This window comes from Balaenoptera musculus, chromosome 11 (assembly GCF_009873245.2).
Source record: "Balaenoptera musculus isolate JJ_BM4_2016_0621 chromosome 11, mBalMus1.pri.v3, whole genome shotgun sequence".
Lineage (NCBI taxonomy): Eukaryota > Metazoa > Chordata > Mammalia > Artiodactyla > Balaenopteridae > Balaenoptera > Balaenoptera musculus.
In genome coordinates this window covers 43,478,073-43,501,109 of record NC_045795.1, presented here as the reverse complement: position 1 = coordinate 43,501,109, position 23,037 = coordinate 43,478,073, and the positions used below count along the sequence as shown (strand labels likewise).

The following is a 23,037-nucleotide window of genomic DNA, read 5'->3' as shown; positions in this document are numbered from 1 at the left end:
GTCCCCTGCATTAGCAGGCAGATTCTCAACCACTGCGTCACCAGGGAAGCCCCAAAGTAGCTTTTTATATATGGAAACTTTCTTTTATCTGTTTCCTATAGCTAGGTATATGCAAACATACAAACTGTATTTGAGCATTTTATCTACATTTTACTTTTCAGTTTCCATGTGTAAGGGTATTTTATTATTCTTGTAGGTGAGCAAATTTGGAAGAAAAATTATTTCTTAAAAAAAATATGGGTGTACCAGGGGCTGAGAGGAGAGAGGAATGGGGAGTTAGGGTCTAATGGGTACAAAGTTTCTATTTCTGAATAATAAAACTTTTCTGGAAATAGTGGTGATGGTTATACAACATTTGAATGTAGTTAATGGCAATGAATTGTACACTTAAAAATAGTCAAAATGGTAAATTTTATTTTACGTATATTTTACAATTTAAAAAAATTGAAAGCCAAAAAAAAAGAAAATATAATTATCTAAATACATTTCTCCTAATGAGATGTGCTAGGTGGTAATGAAAATGTGGCTGTATCATGATTGTTAATTTACATTCCTGATTTCATGAACCATGCCACACTGTTTCCTATACAATTCTGGGGATTAGAATACCGTGCAAAAATTTGATTAAAGAAAAAGGATGAACACAATACTTGCTTTATCCCTCCCACTTGCATGCTATTTTGAAGTTACAGAGCATTTTTACATACATCATCACATTTGATCCCCAAAAAACCCTGTGAAGGAGATCATTATTCTCACTTCACAGATGAGAAGCCAGAGGTTCATGAGAGGTTAAGAGAGAGGCTGAGGTCTAAACCTCAGGCTCTGGTCTTCAGTTGGAGCTCTTTAACATCTTATAACTTCTCTTTTGTAAAGCAAATCAGAGGAGCAATTCAAATCTGAATATTCGTATGATGTAATGTTTAACACATTTTCTTTTCAGCTGAACTTCTTTCTTTTGCAGTTTTAAGTCAAGTGCATTTGAAGTGAGGCTTCCTATTGTTCTATATTACCCTGCCCCCTGCTAGAAACAAACCCTGCATCATAATGACAGGAAAAATTTAATTTAGTTTATTGATTTGTGATTTCAACTCAGTCATACAGTATTATTGGGACACTTATTCCCTGCTTCTTATGTTTTCACGTGGAGGGACTTCAGCCAGACTGACTTTTTTTAAATAAGTCATCTTGATTTTATATTAAAAAGTTTTAAAATTATAACAAATCTCAGTTTTAAGTAGAGGTGAAAAGGTTTGCTAAATAAAACACTAGTTCAGTAATGTAGTAAAGGAATAATATTTGTCAGAATAAGGATTATTTCAAAATGCAAAGATGGTTTAATAGCGAAGTCTGATTTGACACTCTTCTGCTCAAAATTCACCTGAATTGGCTTTTTTCTTGACTCAGGCAATTTCTTTTTGGTTCTCATTCTTCAAAATTAAAACCAATGCTGCAATGAGTATGTAGATTGACTTTTCTGATCTCTCCCCACCTTCTTTCACTCTTCACCACTGATGAGAAGATGCATTTTCGGATAAGGGAGTTTGATAAAAGAAGCTGGTCCTAGCTGGCAAAGTGCCTTAGACGTTCTTCCCTTTGGATCAGCAGGTCTGTGGAGCTGGTGTTCCGTTTCCTCTTTAGATCATATGTGAACTTAACAGGCAGTCCTGCTCCTGAGGTGGGTGGGGATTGAATCAGCCCTGCTGGGCTGCCAGGCAGGGGTGGTTAATTACAGTGTACAGTCTCATCAGACTCACTGGATGACACCTCTAACCAGCATCTTCTGTTTGCCTGGTTCCTGTATCTTCCCATCAGTTAGCTCTAAGCTTCCCAGAGGAAGAAGAATGTGATTGAATAGGTCCCTTCAAAATTCAGCATCCTCAGACCTGAAGATGAAAATACCCCTCCTTTCCCAGGAACACATCTACTTTTATTTATATCAAACCTTTATTTTATTTCCAGTATTAATGTTCCAAATGTCCATCAATAAGTATGCAGATAAATTGTGATGTATTCATACAATAGACTTACAATCAGCAGCAAAAAAGAATGAACTACTGAAACACACAACCAGAGTGGATCTAAAATAATCATGCTGAATGAAAGAAGCCAGACAAGAAGGAGTACATACAATATGCGTCCATTTTTATAGAACTATACAAAATTCAAACTTATTTGTAGTGACAGAAGGCATATCAGTGGTGCCTGAGAATGGGGATGGGAGTGGGGTAGTGAATGGTGACAGACAGAGATTGCAATGAACATGAGGAAACTTTTGGGGGTGATGCATATGTTTGTTATCTTGTCGGTGGTGATGGTTTTACAGGTGTATACATATGTCAAAACTAATCAGATGGTAAACTTTAGTTTACTGAGTATCAATTTACCTCAGTAAAGCTACTTAAAAAACAAACAAACAAACAAAAACTCAGCATCCTCAGACCTGAAGAGGAAAATGCCCCTCCCTTCCCAGGAATACAGCTAATTTTATTTATATCAAACATTTATTTAATTTCTAATATTCTATGGTACAAGTTATGACAGTATTATTGGGCTAATAAAATTCATCTCCTTACTTTTTACTGTTTTATAAATATGATACTTTTCCCTTTTCTTAATGTTTTGTAAGAGAGTGATTATCTTAAAGTACATTTAGTGGAGTTTGTTGTTTTATTCTCTTAGCTGCTCTATAAAATATAAGCAGTCAGGCTCAATGTGTATGTTATACGATGGCTTTGGAAGAATCTGAAAATATTGCAACATTCTTACAGTATAACAGTTTAATAGCATTGCAACCAAATAAAATTTTCCACATAATTTGAGACACTGATTTCCCAGAGAATTGAAAAGAATATCACATTTTTATAATTTATATAAATGACTGTATAACTAATAAGAACCTGCTGTACAAAAAAATAAAATTAAATTTAAAACAATGACTGTATAATGCAAACCTTAATGATTCTTCTTAAGGAAAAAGTCTTTATTCATTTATAAATGTGATTAATATAATATATAATCTGATTAATCATAGATGAGATAATAGGCCCATTTGAAGAATTTCCATGAACAGAAAAGACCTACAGTTAAGTTTTTTCCACAGTGAGAGAACCAAGATATTTGAACTGTAGGATTATAAACTGCTAGAACTGGAAAGGATATTGGGAACAACACACATTTTTTACCCCTCAAATCCTGGGAATGCAAGAAAGCAATCAGAATTCATCTCCTAGATCCAAGAAATTTAAGAGCATTATCCAAGTGTGCGTGACTACCAGCAAATCTTGGATGAGAATCACGAATCCTGCTCCAGCCCTCTCCTACTGGCCAGGTGTTAGGTTGCCTCATATTCAAAATAGTGAAGTGTAAATTTCAGCATAGTGTTGCCCTTAAAACAATCCATGAACAAATGTGCCTTTTACATTTCTGTTTTCTTTCATCCCCCTTTTGGGAGAAAGAAGGCAATTGAGACTTCATTCTCAAATACCAAATACACTCCCGCATGTTTTCTCAGAAATACATTTACATACATTTGTGTGCATATAGAAATTTTATAATTCTATGTTCTTTAATATTCCTCCCTTGATTTTCTTTTTGTTGAAGTAACGCATGATTAATCAACTTCTACCCCTTTTGCTTTTGCTTTATAGAATCTGTCTGTCCAACACGAATTCCAGTGGCAGCTCGTGATGAGAAGGGGTTTGATATTCTTTTAGGCTTGGGTGTAAAGAAAAAGGCTAAGAAAAGAATTCAGCTTTCACCAACAAAGATAAAAGGATATGAAGTGACATCAAAAGTTGATTTATCAGAACTCACAAGGTAAACGTTATGTGTTGATACAGCGTTTTCTTGATGTTTCTGTAGACATGTTGAGAATTCTTTAAGCTCATACATGTTCTTCTTTTTCCAGCAACGTTTTCCCAGAAGGTCTTCCTCCATCATATGTATTTGTCTCCACTCAGAGATTTAAGGTCAAGAAAGTGTGGGATTTATGGAGAATTTTAACCATTGATGGAAGGCCACAAATAGCAGTTACCTTAAATGGAGTGGATAAAACTTTATTATTTACAACAACCAGCATCATTAATGGCTCACAACTGGTCAACTTTGCTGACCCTCGAGTTAAGGTAAAGATACTTGGGTATGATTATGGTATTCATGGGGAATGACCATCAGTCTTGTGTGTTTTGGGAGAGGAGAGTCATAATTTGAACCTGACAAAAAATATTGATTTCATATTTTAATTTTGCCTCACTGACTAAAAGGAACAAAGGAAGAATATTTGTTTCTTTTTTAATTGAAGTAGAGTTGATTTACAATGTGGTGTTAATTTCTGCTGTACAGAAAACTGATTCAGTTATACATATATATACGTATTCTTTTTCATATTCTTTTCCATTGTGGTTTATCACAGGATATTGAATACAGTTCCCTGTGCTATACAGTAGGACCTTGTTGTTTATCCATTCTATACATAATAGTTTGTATTTACTAATCCCAAACACACAGCCCATCCCTCTCCCACCCCCCTTTCCCGTTGGCAACCACAGTTCTGTTCTGTGTCTGTGAGTCTGTTTCTGTTTCATAGATAAGTTCATTTGTGTCATATTTTAGATTCCACATATGAGTGATATCGAATGATATTTGTCCTTTTCTGTCTTATTTAGTTCACTTAGTATGATAATCTCTATCTCTAGGTCCATCCATGTTGCTGCAAATGGCATTATTTTGTTCTTTTTTATGGCTGAGTAATATTCTATTGTATATATGTACCATATCTTCTTTATCATTCATCTGTCGATGGATATTTAGGTTGCATCCATGTCTTGGCTATTGTAAATAGTGCTGCTAGGAACATAGGGTTGCATGTATCTTTTTGAATTATAGTTTTGTCCAGATATATGTCCAGGAGTGGGATTGCTGGATCATATATGGCAACTCTATTTTTAGTGAAAATTTGTTTTTTAATTCATATGAGATTAAGGGGTGCAGGAACTAACATTTTTGAGTGCCTGCTTCTAGGTGCCAGGAACATTTAATTATAATAATCACCCAGGGAAGAAGCTATTGCTCTCATTTCAAAGACAAAAAACCAAAGTTCAAGGATGTTAAATTCTCTTTCCAAGTAACATGGCTAGTAAGTGGTGACATCAGGAATTTAATTGAGATCTGGTCACTTTCAAAGTCTGTGTTGGTCTATTTTGTACTGCCATGTCCTACAGAATATTGAGATAAATTCATATTTGCCAGAACATTAAATACAGGTAGGAAATATGTACAGAATTCACATTTATTTGGAGGACAGTTTATATTCCCAAAAGGAGCATATATTTAATAAAATTCATAAACTAAAAGTGTATTTTTCAAGTCAAATGTGTTCAGAATATAGATGCCATGATAAAAACAGTTACATTTTGATTATTACTGTAATTATGATAGTCAAACCATACATTATATAATTTAGGAAATATACAAGGCTGTACATGAAATTATGCATTTATTCAATTTCTTCATTTGGTAAGCAGAATAAATTAAAAAAAATTGTTGTCTACCCTTTTCATTAAAAGCAATGTGCTAGAAACGACACATTGTGTGTAAGAAATGACAAATGAATAAGGCATGTTTCTAATCTTCAAGGAATTTATTTATAATGGGATATTCAGTGCTTCTGGTATCTAATAGAAGTACGAAAAGTTAGTGGACTGTGTAAGGAAAAGTGGATTCTAATACAAAATGTAGGCCAGTCTTCATAAATGAGACGGTTTTTGGAATGGACTTTGAAGGATGTACAGGATTTTGATGGAGAGAGAGAAGGACACGGAAGTCAATGGTTCATTATTGAGTAGTCATGTGTAGTGAAATGCAGGTTTTTATTTAGAGAATAGAACGTGGTGCCCCCTGTGTTTGGAGTATAAGATACATGAAAGCAAAAGCTAGAAAGGTATAAGGTCAGTTTGCATGGACGTGGGAACCATACAAAGGGTTTTGCATTTCAATCAGTGGATGACGGGATTCCATCAAAAGGTCTTGATCACAGGCGTGTCATGGTGAAAGTAGCTCTCTCCTCTCCTTCTTTCCCTTCTTCTTTCGTAAAGAATACTTTTGACTCTTTCCTGGAATTGGGCTAAGTCCTAGGAATACAGAAATTAATAATATTAATTCTAGTAGAGGTAAGAAGGTTGGCTTGGAGAGGGAAGTGGTAGGGATTGAGATGTGTTTGAACATTATTCAAATAAAGCAGGACATCTATGAGCCTAAATTATGGCAATGAGAATGGCAATGGAGAAGTGAATTTGAGTCGTGTTTCAGACACATCCTTGATAGAATTTTGCATCTATTTGTTATGGCAACTGAGGGAAGGGGAAAGAGGTAAAGGCACTTGTATGGTTTAGAAGCTGAGGATACTATTATCCCAGGGAAATCGGGAGAGGAAGAAAGTTTGGGGGATAGTTCAAGTTCATTTTGTTACATACTCTGTCAGACAGATTGTGAAACTCCTGGCAAAATTATTCTAGCCAATGTTAGAATTATAGGTACCATATGTGAGAAAGAGGTCCAGGCTGTCAATGTGGATATGGGAGATATTCCATAAAAGTTATAACTGAACTGTCGGAATGAATGAGATCATCAAGGGGAGAATGGAAAAGGTCAAGGACAGGCCTGTGGGGAATGCCCTCATTAAAAGGCAGATTGAGGAAGATGAGCCCTCAAAGAGATAGAGAATGGACAGTTGGAGAAGAAGGAATGAAGGTGACCAAGATGGTTTGAATCACGGAAGCTGAGTGAGACCATCAATGCGGACGGACTAGTTACAGGGTCCACAGTTGCCATGAAGTAAATAAAATGAGGGAATGAAAGAAGCCACTTGGATTGGGACATTAGGAACTTATCTGTGACCTTGAGGGAGTTGTTTCAGTAAATACTTTGCTACAGCCACTTTGGGATGTGAAATGGAAATGCAGCTAGGGATTAAAATAATTGCTGGTTGGCCTTTGAGACCCAGCTTGGGTCAGGGTGAGTTAGAATATGGTACGATCAATCTGTGTGGTGTGGATTTACACTTGATGACAACAGAATAGAAACAAAGAAACGAAAAGATTGTTTGGAGCTCTATTTATGAATCTGCTGTATTTTCTTCCTACAGACATTATTTGACGAAGGCTGGCATCAAATTCGTCTCTTAGTAACCGAACAAGATGTAACTCTGTATATTGATGATCAACAAATTGAAAGCAAGCCCTTACATCCAGTTTTAGGGATGTTCATCAGTGGGCAAACCCAAATTGGAAAATACTCTGGGAAAGAAGAAACCGTTCAGGTGGATAAAAATGATCTGCTTTTCATATTATATAAAATGGAGCTTTGGTGATAGTATTTACTCCATTTAACTGTATTTAACTTAATTCCTTTAAGAGACTTAATGAAAATGTGGTCAGTTCATTAGTGAAATTGTGTGTTTGTGTGTGTGTATGAAAATGAAAAATCAAACTTAATATAATAATTCTTAGAAATTTGTTCCCTAGGGTGCAGGGTAGAATTCTATGTTCTTATGAACCATCAATTTCATATTTCCCAGGAGAAGCATAGAATATATCATGAATTTGGGAAAGGATTAGAGCTGTGAGTGGGGGTTATAAAAATTACTTTGCAGCTGTGAGGATAAAATTAGATTAATGCATGTCAGTGTTCTTCATAAACAAAGACTTTTTTGGTATCTCTTTAAACTAGAGTATCTGTGTGCGGGTTGAGAAGTGTGTATGTAAAAGATAGCCATTTCTTGAAAAATCCTTTATCTGAAAAGGTATGTCTTTCTTACTCTGTTTCTATTAAGGGAAGACCGTGTCATATTCAAATGTAGGATTACACATATGGTCTCTATGTATTAATGTCACACGTCAAATTGTAGTAAATATTTAAATAGTGACAGGTGCTGGGCTTACTCATCACACAATACTCCATGCCAAGAACTAAATCTCTGAAACTAAAGATGGTTTCTTGAGCTGACTCTATGCAGTCAGGGATGTGAAGAGATGTAGGGTAAACACAGAAAGCCTGGGAAAGCTTTTAAGTTGTCTAGGAAATGCTGTCTAGATGAGCTCTTAATAGAAGGATACTACAAAAGCTCCACTGGGTTTCCCAAAGAAGTCAGAGGTTTGTTTTTGGTGCTAGGGAAGTTTTTCTTAGGAGTTTTGTTGCGTCACGTCTTTATACTGTATGTTAAGTATTTACATTTTGTATGTTTATTGCTTATTGTATTTTTATTGTTAATGAAGCTAAGTGTTTCGATCTATATCTTACATGATTGCTAACTACACTGGCTGCTTCTGTGTATCTGAGTTGCTTTTATAAAACAATTTGCTTGGGCCTCAACTTTAACTTGATTGGTTTTATGTTTCTAGTTTGATGTCCAGAAGTTACGAATCTACTGTGACCCAGAGCAGAACAACCGGGAGACAGCATGTGAGATTCCTGGATTTGTGAGTAGATGGGTTATCTTCTCCTAAGTGTTGCTTCAGTACTTTCAAAGCAAGAAATAAAACGCAAATAATATACGAGCTTTAATTTAACATATAGAGTTAATTTGTTTTTTCATTGTCAATGCAAATAAAATGACACTGATTAAAACATATTTTGAGGTTCATAATTGAAATAAAATTATAATATATGCTTGTACAAGTGTAAATGGAAGACCACGGGAAATATTTTCTCATCTCAGATTGATTGTTCCACTATGCAAGTGAAGCAGGGATAGATCTGCTCTACAAAAACATAGAATTCGTTGTCTGAATGTCCAGTATATAAAATACATTTCTATACTTTATTAAATGTGTGGGTGAAATACCTCATGTGACACAATTCTGAAGAGTGGAAAATTATTCATTTTCCTGTTTACTAGCACGTTTTCTCAAACCATAATGAATATAAATTTTTCTTTTAGTTGTTGTTGCCACCCAAGCAGGATTTTCTTATAATTCTAGGATATAAGCAAATTTCTATTTATTTAGCTATCTTCATTAATGCGTTAGGAAGAAAAAGATTATAAGCTAAAATGTTATAGAGTCTGATCATATACATGTGTGAGTGTGTGTGTGTGTGTGTGTGTGTGTGTGAGATCAATCCCTTTTCCCCTGGGCAAGAAACAGTATATTGTTGCTAGTGAAAATAAGGTAAAATGTTGTAAAACTTTTTGACAATGTGGATTTCCAGTCATATTTGAGCCTTACGTGGTTCTTTTCATTTGTATAGTCATGCTGTCATCATTTTCTTATTTCCTATCAAACTGAATAAATTATGGATCCATATTCTGAAAATTTGAGGATGTAGAGCAGCACATTTGAAGGATCTGTAATAAAATCAAAGATGGAAGCTTCTAGAAATGATTCATTCTGGATTTTCTACTTAAGTAATTGTTTAAACACTGTAACATTTATTTTATATACTTATAATTTGGAAAATAAATCTCTTTTAACACTATAATGTTTATTTTAGGTACTTATAACTTGGAATATAAATCTCTCCTAAAAGCATTAAAAGTTATTTCATTTTGGGAGTCCATTGTACATACCTGATTTATTGCTATTTCTCCATTGATGTTATGCCATGACTATGACCCCCCATATAATAGAAGCACAGAGTGAGAGTCTAGATTCTGTGTTCTCACATCCACTTTTCTGTGTTTTTATGGCTCCTTCCTCACTCTCAGGTATGACTTCTTCAGGCTTGTTTACCCTTTTCATCTTCATTCCCACCTTCTCATTTTCTGATCTAATCTGTTATTGTTTGGAAAGATTATTAACCTATTTTAAAATTGTGTGTCATTCAGTAAGAAATAGATTGCTTAGTAAGAAGCTTTTCTAAAGTAAATTGCATAAAATTGAATGCATGCAGTTTGTGACTTGCTTAGATGTGTTTTGGCTTTTTCTCTGGTTAAGTGATTCCCAGAAAGTTCAAGAGAGCGTATAAACCCCACCTTGAGGTATTTTTGTTCCTGTGTGGCCGTTATACCAAGCACGCTCTCCATCATTGCTAATTTCCTTCCTTTATCCTATCATAAATGTAGGAATAGCATAAATAGGTAATTTTTTAGGATCGTTGCAAGCAAATGTTTTAGCTCTTGCTGGTTTTGATACTTCATTTATCTCTACCCTGGACAAGGAAATATCTGTAAATTAGGAAGATAATTTAGAAATTTAATTAGAAACATGTCTTAAAACACATTTGTTGTTGTTTTTCTTTCAGAACGGTGAGGTAGGCTTGGATACTATTATTCTCCTTAAGGTAATATTTGCATTGTAGGACTGTTTAGCTTCCTTCCAACAACTGTAAGTATGTTAGATAAATAGAACCCATTTTTATGTAGTTTGAATGTATCTAGTATTCATAGCTTTTTTGTGATTCTGAATTTCTTATTGGATTGGGCTAAATAAAATTGGACAGTAAATATAAGATATCTTTACCATTTCACACACACATACAGACATACACAGGCGCATGTGCACATATGTATGTGTCTTGCCGTGTGCCTTTATCTCCATTTTTGTCTTTTAGTGCCTCAATGGTCCCAGTGATGTAGGTTCAACGGCAGCTCCCTGTATTTGTCCTCCAGGAAAACCAGGACTACAAGGCCCCAAAGTGAGTAATACCTAACATGCTACTTTTGATAAAACACACAAATAAGAGCTGAGTAGACACTGAATTCCTAATCACCATTGACTCTGTTGTGAAATTTCTGCCTAATACCTTAGAATAGTTTAAAATGTGAGTTTTAGTGATTTTTTAAAAAAGTGATTCTAATCTGTAATTGCCTTTGAACCTAAAACTGATACCACGTAAAGTGAGGGAGTGTTATTAGTTTGTTTGCTTGTTTGTCTGTTTGTTTTTTCCCCTAATACCACTACTGTATCCCAAGAATGATACCTCCTTACAACCTGGTAAAAAATGAAGAAAGGTCATTTGTTTAAATATGTTCTAAATTCTTAAATGTCTAAATGCTTATTCTGTCAAAATGATTTTCAGATAGAAAAATGAAGTAAACAATTTTAAATTGGTTTGAATGTTGTGTTTGATGTCCAATTCTACAAAGAGAGGCAAGTGTGTATATGTGTGTACATGTATATTGATTTATTTTACTTAATCATGTAATAATTACTTTTAGTCATATTCATACATGCATATCTCCCAGTTACATTTACATATTTATTTGTGTGTGTATCTGTATATATATTATTTGTGTGTATATGTGTTATTTGTGTGTGTATATATAAGAAAACTTACATATTCATCTGTGTACACATTTGTATATGATTGTCACCATGATGTGCATACTATTTTATAACTAGTCACTTTTTAACATAACAAATACTCTGAATATGTTTCTGTGTTATTAAATATGAATGACTAATATTTTTAAAGTAAGTTGATACTAATCGTGGCATCACTTAGACACAGCCTAAGATACTGAGATGTTAAGTGGTTTGTCCACTATAGATAAATCTTGTTTATTTAATATTATTTAAAAATATCATCTAGATAAAAATAATGTCTAACTTGAAAGCAAGTATGACTTCCTAGCCAGAAAGAATGTTTCGTGTATTGATCATCTATTACTTGAAGTGACCATAATAAATTTTGTTAAATATGAGTTATAATGTTCATTTAGATGGAATTTTCTGAGAGTTTTAATCATCACAACTAAAAATTTATAGTTTTTAGACTGATAATCTGAGAGTCGGATTCTTCCTGACTTTTGTGCATGTTTCCCCATCTATTTTCAGGTGATAGTTCATGACCTACTTCAAACCTAGCTGTTAAAATCAAGAAAGAAATGCAATTTAAGAAATAAAAGAATGGGATTTCCCTGGCGGTCCAGTGGTTGAGACTTCGCCTTCCAGTATGGGGGTGTAGGTTTGATCCCTGGTCAGGGAGCTAAGATCCCACATGCCTTGGGGCCAAAAAACCAAAAACATAAAACAGAAGCACTATTGTAACAAATTCAATAAAGACTTCAAAAAAAAAAAAATGGTCCACATCAAAAAACAAATCTTAAAAAAAAAAAAAGAAATAAAAGAATACATTCAATACTTCATTCAAAGTAAATCTGTCTGGCTTGGAACTTGACTTCATTCCATTATAATCAATTTACTACTGTGAACAAATTTTAGATTGCCTTTAGGAAAGTTAATCCAAGTGTTCTTCTGTTAAAGTAATCGTGTTATTTAGGATGCCTGATACAAAGGAAAAATACCTATAAGATGTTTCTGGGAGAATTTACTTTGCAAGGCAGCATGGTGTGACCTACCAGCAGACTATCTTTTGAAACATAGTTATACAGCTTATTCAACTTGGGTTGTTATACATAGAAATGATTTGATCTACAAGAGATCAGAGTCCCATGACATCTGACTTCTCTAAGCCCAGAGGAACTTCCAGCCCCTCAGGCCACCCCCAGGGGCTCTAAGGGGCTGTCCACTTCTGGGTGGGGGGGCACCTGATGCCTTTCATGTTTCCTGATTCATCATTAGTGGTCCATTAGGCATCTTGAAGTGACACCAATTTTTATGCCTGTATGTTTCCATAGCAAATTTTTAGCACACCCTTTGTCTTATCTGGGAAAGCCTCTGATTTTCAGTATTTCCAAGTTTCATGTGTTCCTCATTTTCATTCTCTTTTCTTAGTCATCATCTAGCCCCACTGCCACCTACTACTTTAAGTGAAATTGCAGTTTTCCACAGATCTTCCAGTTGGCGTGCCTTCTGAATCTGCTTTCCATTTTCTTCAGAAAATCTGGCAGGAGGACAGGACACACACACACTCTTCCATCCTTTTAGGGCTCTTTCCCCTGGAGGTGGTTCCTTATTCACATCAGGGACCTGCAAGTGAAAAACAGAATCCCTAACAACACCCTGAATTGTTCTTCCTTTAGAGAATTTCTGGCCTGGGAAATTGATAGAGTTTTAATTAGTTCAACGGAATCAGAACTAAAACAGATGAATCGATTTTACTATACATCTAACTGAGACGTATTGGCTGTTTTTGTGAGATGCTCTCTGGAAAGTTTTACAGATTTCCATCAAGCAGACTTACCTGTGCAAGAGAATCTAGTCTTCCCATTAGCCAGAAATCGGGTTCTTGGAGCTGAGAGTTTGGTTATAAAACTGAAACAGAGGAAAAATTTGTGTGTGGATAGGTGGGTAAGTGCTTATTCTAAGATAAAGTCGGTGATCTGCTTCAAGTTCTCTCAATTTCCAACAAATATGACATGCCTATTGCAAAACCAGGTTAAATTAACTATGGTATCCCATACTTGGACTTTTCATGGCATTATAACTCTTCAGTATTCATAGAAAAATATATTTGTCACGGGGCTGTGAGCCCCTGTATGAGGCTGGCTTATTTATTCTGTGTCCTTAATGTCAAAGGGAGTGATTAAATTAATGACTCTCTGGGAATGATTTTTATATGCAAACACTTCACAATGAAGGTTAATACAAACTAAATTCTCCTTTGGAATTCCACTGTCTAGCACAGTGCTTAATAATAATGTATTTTTTATTTAACATTGAAAAAAAAAGATTCACCCCTCCTCCTGATTAACCTATGTGGAATGCCTTTGTTCTATGTGAAAGATCCAGGCAATTCTCAATTTACAAACAGCTCCCATCCAAAAGACCTATCCATGCAAGTGGCAGCTTCTTCTCCCACTTCATAGCTGGAGGAACATTTATGGGGACAAACTCCCCACATTTGATCTAATCTTAAATGTTAGATCTATGAGTGCAGAAGTGGAAAGAAAGCATTTTTTTCCCCTTTTTTAGGAAGGAGCAATTTCTTAATAACTTATTTTCTCTGAAATAACATTCTTTCTACAACTGTATTGATGCCCTTTGTTTCACCCTGATAATTCTTCTGATTAGAGACTCCTTTGGCTTATCAAAGTAGCTTCTGTCTAAAATACAAAAGCATTTGGGAAATTTCAGGAGCCACTGGGCATTCACATTTTTATGTTAATTTTCCCAAACCAAGTGGATTCCTTCTAGCTGAAGAGAATGTTTGAGTTTTGAGGGAGGGAAGAGGTTGGTTTTCGAGAAAGGAATAGGTCTTAGGCCAGATACTTTTGTGGAGGCCAGTAGTTAGTCTGAAGGCACAAGGGTTTTGAGAAGAGAGCTTGGAAACATGGGATTTGGACCTAGGAGGCATTTGTTTTAGATGAGCAACTTAAAATATTAGCTTACTTTTGCAAGCATTACTGTTTCTCACTTTAATTATTCATATTTGCACACTTGCAAGGCCATGTGCAGGGATGTTTTAACTTAGTCCATGATGTTTCCATTCCTGTCAGCAACTCAGAAATCCTGTGGCACAAAATCAATTCATCATAAGTAAGAACTGCTTTTCAGCTGAATACTTATTTTTTAAAATTGCAAATGTTTGAACTAAATTAGAAGAAAGCAGATTGAGAATTTAGTCACAGTTATATAATTATAGGTCATATGTCTAATTTGATGTATTTGGAAAATTTTTTCCATGTTAAATTTGCTAGCTCTCCCTGGGTAGGGTTCTGATCAGTGTATGCATTTTGATTTGGGCAGAGAGAGCAGTATTTAGGAGCATGGAGTCTGGAGCTGAACTGGCTGAGTTCTCACCTCTACTGCTGCTTTGTGACCTTGGGCAAGTTACCTAACCTTCCTGGGTCTCAGTTTTCTTATATGTAAAATGGGAACAGTAAAATTACCTGCCTCGTGGGGTTATTGTGAGGATTAAGTAATTTAATACATGTAAATTTCTTAGAGCAGTGCTTAGCATATAATAAACAGTCAGTAAAAGTTGGGTGTCAGATTTTATTACAGTAATAAAATTGAATTTTTATTCTAATTGGGCTTCTCTTCGAAAATCAGTTAGGGTTTTACTTTATTCTTCCAATTTTATGGAAACAACGGCAAACCTACCCGAGTTTTTGCAAATAAACCAGTAAGACAATAGTCAAAATAACCAGTAAAACCTACCAGAAATAATAGAACCTGCAAAAGAGATTATTTTCCCTCTTGGGGCTGTTGACCTGTTCCTTAAGAAGTCACATTGGATTTATCTTGTGGGTGATTTTTTTCTCTTGGAAACTTAGTTTTGATTCATTTAAAATATTATTGGTAAGTATATTTTGTACTTTTATGCAGCATAAAAACACAAATCCGGTTTCTTCTCATGCCAAAACTTTATTTCAGCCTCATCATCGTAGAAGTTAAAGCCTCTCAGATCCTTTTGATGTCCTAGATTTTGCTGATAATTAATATTCTGCAAGTAAAGAGGTCATTAACAGGAGGTTGGATCTGATTGGAAATAGTCAGCAAATAGTTATTGTACTTCTACTTGGTACCCAGCATTGTCCAAAAAAGGCGAAAATATTGACCATGTTTTCAAGGAGTCTCAATCCAAATGATAAATGAAGACCCATCAAGGGAAAATTTTGAGAAAACTCTTGTTATGAATAAATGATCAGTGATATGGGAGCTGCTGTAGCATTTCAGTAGAAAAAGACATCAGGAGAAAATGCAATAACAAGGAAGGTGCAGTGATTGGAAATTTTGTTATATTAACTCAAATGGAAAAGGAAGAGTCTTCCCAGGAGAAAAAAAAGATCGAATCTGTTGAAAGGCAGTGAGGCCAATCTGAACATGTTTAAAGAGAGATGGCAGGGAGGCCAGAAATTAGTGTGGAACCTCTCAAAATAAGAAGAAAAAAATCTAACACCCTAGAGAACAGGAATGCTGCTCCCTTAATGTCTGGCTGACACTGGGTGCCTTTGGATTAGAATTACAAATTGTACCTCTTCAGCAAGAAATTACATGTTCCTGTGTTATTTTTCTCCCTGGATTTACAGCTATTCTTTTTCTATCTCTTTTAAAAATGGCATTTCCCTTCTTCTCAGCCCTTCCACAAGCTAAACCTCTTGGGCAATCGTAGGTGAAAAACCCATCCTTTCTTCATTGATTCCTTGATAGAGTTCACACAGTTCTTTCCATTTTTCCTGTTATGTTTCAGGAACAAACCTCCCTCGCCAGTAGCCTGAAGTAGAATTTCAGATCAGCATATTTGGCTCTGTGCAAATACCCTTAGCACTGGTGTTCAGTTAATGTATAATCACTGTGGTATGTGTGAATGATTTCTTGATGTAGATATGAAGCACTGTTGAATTGAAATCAGTTGTCTGTCTGTAGTAGTTTACCAATACTGATGGCCGAGACATGATGTTTTTTGGGGAAATACCCCATGTGGACCTCATGGACTCTATAATATATGGATATGATATTATTATTATTTTTATTATTACTACTACTATTATTATTATTTTGGCTACACCCCGCAGCTTGTGGGATCTTAGTTCCCCGACCAGGGATCGAACCTGCACCCTCGGCAGTGAAAGCACAGAATCCTAACCACTGGACCACCAGGGAATTCCCTCATATTATTTTTTGAAGTATTTCTTAGAATTAAATGATAAAACACCCTCACTTCACAAAAAATGTTGCTTTCATTGCCTTTTTTCATGGGTGGTGACCATCTGACTGATCAGTACTGACCGTTGGGCCTGGGCTCGTTGCCAGGCTGTATGGAATAATGTTCCTTGAAGGTCTCTGGTTTGTGAGGGCAAAGGTCCTTTTTTAGGTGTGAAATGTACTCAGGGACTCTGGGGGTTGTGCAGAGTTCTTTGGCTTGGGCCTTGCTTTCATGAAAATATTCAAATCTAGAAGTTTATCATTATGTTAAAATGAGATTATAAATGTAGGCAGAGACACACTGACTGGACTGAAAGAAATAACTGTTGTGCAGCTGTAAACTTGAGTCCCACATGGAAGATCACATAGCCTATGGGCTGTTTTTTTAAAAAAATACTTTTTTTAAGGTAGAAATTCTTGTTTTTTATTGAAGTATAGCTGATTTATAATTTTGTGTTAATTACTGCTGTACAGCAAACTGATTCAATTAAACATATATATATACACACACACACATATATATACACATTCTTACTCATATTCTTTTCCATTATGGTTTATTACAGGATATTGAATATAGTTCCCTGTGCTATACAGTAGGACCTTGTTGTTTATGCATTCTATATCTAATAGTTTGCATCTGCTAATTCCAAACTCCCAATCCATCCCTCCCCCACCCGCCTTCCCCTTGGCAACCACAAGTCTGTCCTCTATCTATATCTGTGAGTCTGTTTCTGTTTCATAGATAAGTTCATTGGTGTCATATTTTAGATTCCACCTATAAGCGATATCATATTAAAAAATAATTATCAATTGAATTATTATATCATAGGTCATGGATATCTGTAGTGTAACATCTAGAATAGAATTAAATCTATAGATTTCTGAGTGAAATACTACTGTTGTTGAAACCATAGTTGTTCTGACATTGCACAGTTTGTTCAGAATTCTAAAAATGTCTCTTGCTATAAATACTGATGTTTTATATCAGTGAAAAGTACTTCCCTTGTTATACCTGTTGTGCTCACAGAATTAAATCCCTGAAAGTTTTACATAATAAAAAGCCTTTAATTTTTAAGGTAGATATGATATCATTTTTCTAACCCTATTTTGGGATTTCCATCTTTGTTTGTTTATTTTTTGTTTGTTTGTTTTTCAATATACAAAAAGCTGCAAATAATGGAATTGGCTTTGAACCTTGATGGGCTCTGGATGAATCAGTGTGGTTGGTTGTTTTGGACTGAGAACTTTTTTTCCTCTCTAGGGTGACCCTGGACAGCCTGGGAACCCTGGATACCCTGGACAACCTGGTCAAGATGGTAAGCCTGTGAGTACTGAAAGCTTAGTCATCTCCAGTACTGGGATTATAGGGTCAATGTAACATTGCACTGGGAGAAATTCAACAGGCAGGGAAGACTTTACTCAAGACTATTGTAATAGGGGAGAGAGGCTCAACTCCACGCAGCTGAAACAGGGGGAGGGAGGGCTCCTGAGGGCTGGGTGAGCTGGGAGAAAAGTACTGGAGGACTTTGAGGGGAGATTGATCAATGGGATGAGCAAATGGAGTTATTCCTGAGCATGACAAATGTCTTCCTCAAGGTTAGGCCATCTGTGTTTGCTACTTGGCACCTGTCCAAGTTAGGGTCATCTCCTCTGTTTCCTTAATGGGTGTTGTGGTGCTGTTTCCTTAATGGTTCCATTTCAACGGGATGGCTCTCAGGTCCTGGAGAAAGACCTGGGTTGTAAAACTGGCAAGAAGCTTTTTAAAAGATTTACATCTCAAAGGGGCAGATAAAGAATTTACGATTGATTTTCAGTTTTCTAAAGTAAATGCTGTAGGAAAAGGGAGATTAGGGGTGTAGACTTGGGATGAAGGCCGCTAAAGTTTAGTCAAGCTGAGGGCCACGTTAAGGCTAGCTTGGTCAATGGAAGTAGTGTTCTAGTCTCCTTTTAGGTATCTTCACAACTGCATACATCTTTGCTACATTAAAAAATTGCCCAGTGAGTTCTCAATATCAATGAATATACGGGCTCAGAAATCCTTTTATTTTTTTCCCTTTGTGTCTTAAAGTTTTCAAGTTAAAAATCTTTCCAAAGGTGATGTTATTTTCCTAAGAATATATGCACTGGAGTATACTTATAATCTGACTTAAACAAATATCCTCTAAGGTTCAAGAGAATTTTAGGGATATTTATGAATTAAGGAAACAAAGCAAAACCACTTTAAAGCAACGTAGGCAAATTTTTACAGGTAAGTCAGCTTGTTTATCACAGTAAATAAACATGAGGTAATAGCTTTTGAATGTTAAATAATTGTCGCCAAAAAAAGGTATCTCCTGGGAGACTTTATCACAACATGTTAGCTCTTTCCATGAAGCACGGGAAGATTTATATACTGTGTGTCAATAATTTTCAAGGCACGAAAGAACCACAGGCCTCATGTTAAACCACCAACACCCCAACCATCAGGATAGAAGGGAGCTTGTTCAGTCCCTGAGAGAGGTTTGCTGACAACTTTAATACAAAAAATACAGCCAACTTTCGAAGTGACAGTGTGTTGGCGCCTTTCACACCCGTGTTGCATGGGAAAGGGGTTAAATATACAGGTGAGCCTCTCTGAGAGAGATGTCAAAGAAAGGAGTCTGAAGAGGTGACAAAGTGGTGGCCAGCTTGGAGCTGAGGAGCTGCCAGGAGATGGGGATGGTGCTGTTGAGCCGACTCAGTGGGATTCACTCCAAGTGTGATGGATCCATGAGGGGGCCTGCAGAAAGGAAGTGACGTGGTCTGACTTACTATTTAGAAAGATAAATATGAATATTCTGTGGACAGCAGATTATATGTGTCAACTGAAAAAATGCACAACCTAAAAGTTGAGAATTATGTTTTATTTGGCGGACTTTCTGAGGACTTCAAGCCTGGAAGGCAGCCTCTCAGAGAGCTCTAAGGGACTGCTCTGAAGAGGTGAGGGAGGGGCCAGGATATATAGGGGTTTTTGCAACAAAGATCAGGGAGTCCAAACATCAAAAGATTACCGTTAATTAAAGAAAACCAGACATCTCAAGTTAAGGGATTTAGTGCTTTTCTATGTATGGGAAAATGCAAGAGTCCAGGCTCATTGAAATCATTCCTTTGATATGCCCCTCAGCTATCTGGGGTCAGTGTCCTGTGTTTTCCCACCCTGAGTCTCCTCAGGGTACATCATTGGGGGTGGCTGCAGTGGCTGAGGGCTTGATGGTGGGCATCCTGTTTCTATCCTGAGTTCCTTCAGGGATTACAGTCTGGGTGGTTGTAATGTGACGGCTTGATGGATGCAACATCCTTTGTTTACTGATAGGGCAGGTGGCATTTTTCATTCACATGGGGCAAGAGTGGGAGCAGGAGACCATGGAGGAGGTTATTTCAACATTCTGAGTGAGAAGTAAGGGTGGCCTGGATTAGGGCGATGTGCTGGAAGAGGGGAGAAGTGGTCAGAGTCTGGAGTATTTTTTAATGTGAAGCTGAGAAGAATCACTGTCAAGTTAGATGTGAGGCATGAGAGAAAGTGCCAAGGAAGCCTCAGAGGATCTTAGCTTGGGCAGCCAAGTGAATTGTGGTGCCATTTCCTGAGCTGGGCGACACTGGCAGAGATGTAAGTTTTTTGGGGAGACATCGAGAATGCATTTGTGGACCTGCTGAAGGTGTCTCCTAGGATATTAGAAACAGGAATCTTGAGTCAGGAATGTGTTGGAGAATGAAAACACACAGTTAGGACTCTGTAGCATGTGGATGTATGTAAGCCTGCCAGAGCCGATGAGATCATTCAGGGAGTAAGTACAGATAACAGGAGAAGAGAAGGGGGCAGGGAGTTGAGCTTAGAGCTCTGTTACAGAGAAAAATAGGAGGAGGATCCAGCTGAGGAATTTGGGAAAGAATAGTCAGTGAAGTAGGAGGACCACAGGGAGGGTGTGGAATCCCAGAAGCCAAGTGCAGAATGCATTTGAAGAAGGGAGCCATTCATTGTGTCACTGCTGCCATGAGGTTGATAAAAATGAGCTCTGTGCCTAGATCATTGGATTTCCTTGATAGAGGTCATTAGGGACCTTGATAAATGGGGTTTCAGGGAAAAGCAGGATTAAACAATGGGTTCAAGAGAGACAGTGGGAGATAAAATGGTAACAGTGAACATAGATACTTCTGAGGGGTGTAACGGGGAACAGAGAACTGGAGCAGTAGCATGGGGAGAGTGTGGGATAAAGGGGTTTTTGAAACAATAGGAGATGTTAGAACATGTTTTTATGATGATGAAAATGAGGCAGAAGGGGAAAATTCGGTGATTTGGGAGATAAGGGATATTTACAGGAAGAAAATCCTTGGGTAGGTAAGAGGGCATTGGTTCCAGTCACAAGAGGAAAACTGTGGCCTGGATAAGAGTCTAGGCAGTTAAAGCTTCAAATGGGGGTTAGAGGGCCAAGCCAAAAAGTACAGAAATTGTTAGGTGCAAGGATAAGAAGTTTATCATCAGACTGATTCTATTTGAGTTGAATGAAATGAATAGATTCCAAACCTAGCATCTCCCCCTTTTGCCTTTATCCTCAACTCCCATTATGTGCCAACACTTGCCTTGTCGTTTCTCTTATAACCCATCCCTTTCTTGCGATAACTGCAGGTGTCATGTGACCTTGGTGAATTCCCTCACTGCAACCCCTTCATCCCGCTGAAGATACTGCCCGAGGGCCTGGGGGAATTCTGCCCTGATCATACTGAGGGGGATGGGTTTTATGAAGATGAGCCCTCTGCCTGGAGACCCCTTCCATGAGACATGCTCTCTCTGTTGCTGGCAGCTGCAGTGCTGTCTCAACTCCAAAGCAGAGACACTTCACATTTCGACTTGTCACCTGCTGGCCTCTGGTGATGACATGGAGCTCCCCTGACAGCACTGCCAAATTATTTAGGCTTTTGTCTTTCTAGTGGCGCAAAGTCCTAGGCAATATTGAGAGCTGAGTGCCTTCCACAGGCTATCAGCTCTAGTTTGCCCTTTTTGCCATGAATGAAGTACTGGAAATTAGTTATAATTAGCTTGATACAATAATCATGGATATTATACTCTGTGACTCTCATTTAAGCTATAGTAGGCTCATTGTCTCATCTCATTCAGTACATGTATATTTGTGTTTTTGTGTGTGTGTATGTATAGATATAGCTCTGTAGTATCTGACATTAGATGTTAGATGCTATTAGGTAATATCTGATGTTAGAGAAAGAAGAAACCTACTGTAGTAGACAGAATAATGTCCACATCCTAACTCCAAGCCCTGTGAATATGTATGGTACCTTACATGGCAAAAGGTACTTTGAGATGAAGACATTTTCTTGGTTAATCTGAGTGGCCCAGTGTCATCACAAGGGTTCTTATAAGAGGGAGGCAGGAGTATCAGTCAGAGAAGGAGGTGTGGTGGGTGATGGAAGCAGAGATCAGAGGGAGGCAGTAGTATCAGTCAGAGAAGGAGATGTGGTGGGTGATGGAAGCAGAGATGAGAGGGAAGCAGCTGCGAGCCAAGGAATGCAGGCAGCTTCTAGAAGCTGGGAAAGGGAAGGGACAGATTCTCCCCTGGAGCCTCTGGAAGGAATTCAACCTCCCAGTGACACCAAGAATTTAGCTCCCTAAGACCCATTATGAACTTCTGACCTCCGGAAACATAAGTATGTGCTGTGTTAAGCCACTCTGTTTGAGGTAATTTGTTACATCAGCAGTGGGCAACTGATACACTACCCCAATCCTGTTTACCTAAAGGGATGACTTTTTTCTTAAATATCTCCCCTTTCCCCTGTCTTTTTCCCTCTGCAGGAGATAAGAGGTTAGGTGACCAGGCAGGAAGAGAAAGTGAGCCTGGGAGCCAGAACAGCTGAGGGTCATTAGTGTGTGTCCAGGGCCAGTGCAGCGGGAGTGGGGCAGTGTGGGTGGGGCCTCTGGCTGGTGATTGAAGCCATCTGGCCAAGGAAACTTGGATGGAACAATTCTAAGGGAATTCTGCTTTGTTTGGATTTGGCTCTGTGCAACCCCCCTCAATCAGTAATTTGAATCTTTTTCACATAACCAAGCCAAGTCAACTGAAGCTTTAAATAGGAAATTATTCCACTCTGGAGAAATACTAATTTTCATAAGGAAAATGCCTTCAACCAAAATTAAAGAACTATTTTCAAATCCTTCCACTGCTTTCTAATTTCTCTATCAGTTAAATAACTTCTCTCAGCACAGTGTCTGAGCATATTACTATTTTACTATTTTATCATTATCAAAAAAGAGGCAGAGGAAATATTTATATATCCTGTTAGGTACTTCAGAGTAGTACAGCTATTAAAGGCACTGCACTGCTATGACATTGATTTTTTTTTTTAAAGAAGGCCATTTATGGAAACATAATAGGACTATTTTATGATTTTGTAGAAGTTTGTATTTTTATGGTGCTCATTTCCATCTGTTTTCTGTCGTCATTAATTACTCTTCATGAAGGAAAGTACTTCCCTGAACCCAAAGCCCCAGCTAGTTGTTGGAGAGATCTGGGGCTGT

The 23,037-nt window shown here is 37.1% G+C and overlaps 1 protein-coding gene across 1 annotated transcript in view; it reads left to right on the top strand.

The window, feature by feature from the left end:
• The window catches only part of COL21A1 (collagen type XXI alpha 1 chain), a 183,440-nt gene that overhangs the window by 66,412 nt on the left and 93,991 nt on the right, over positions 1–23,037 (top strand). The window contains 7 exon segments of the mRNA XM_036870157.1: positions 3,651–3,819; positions 3,911–4,127; positions 7,145–7,318; positions 8,400–8,477; positions 10,240–10,248; positions 10,549–10,632; positions 17,755–17,817. Of these exon segments, the coding sequence (XP_036726052.1) occupies positions 3,651–3,819; positions 3,911–4,127; positions 7,145–7,318; positions 8,400–8,477; positions 10,240–10,248; positions 10,549–10,632; positions 17,755–17,817 (794 nt within the window).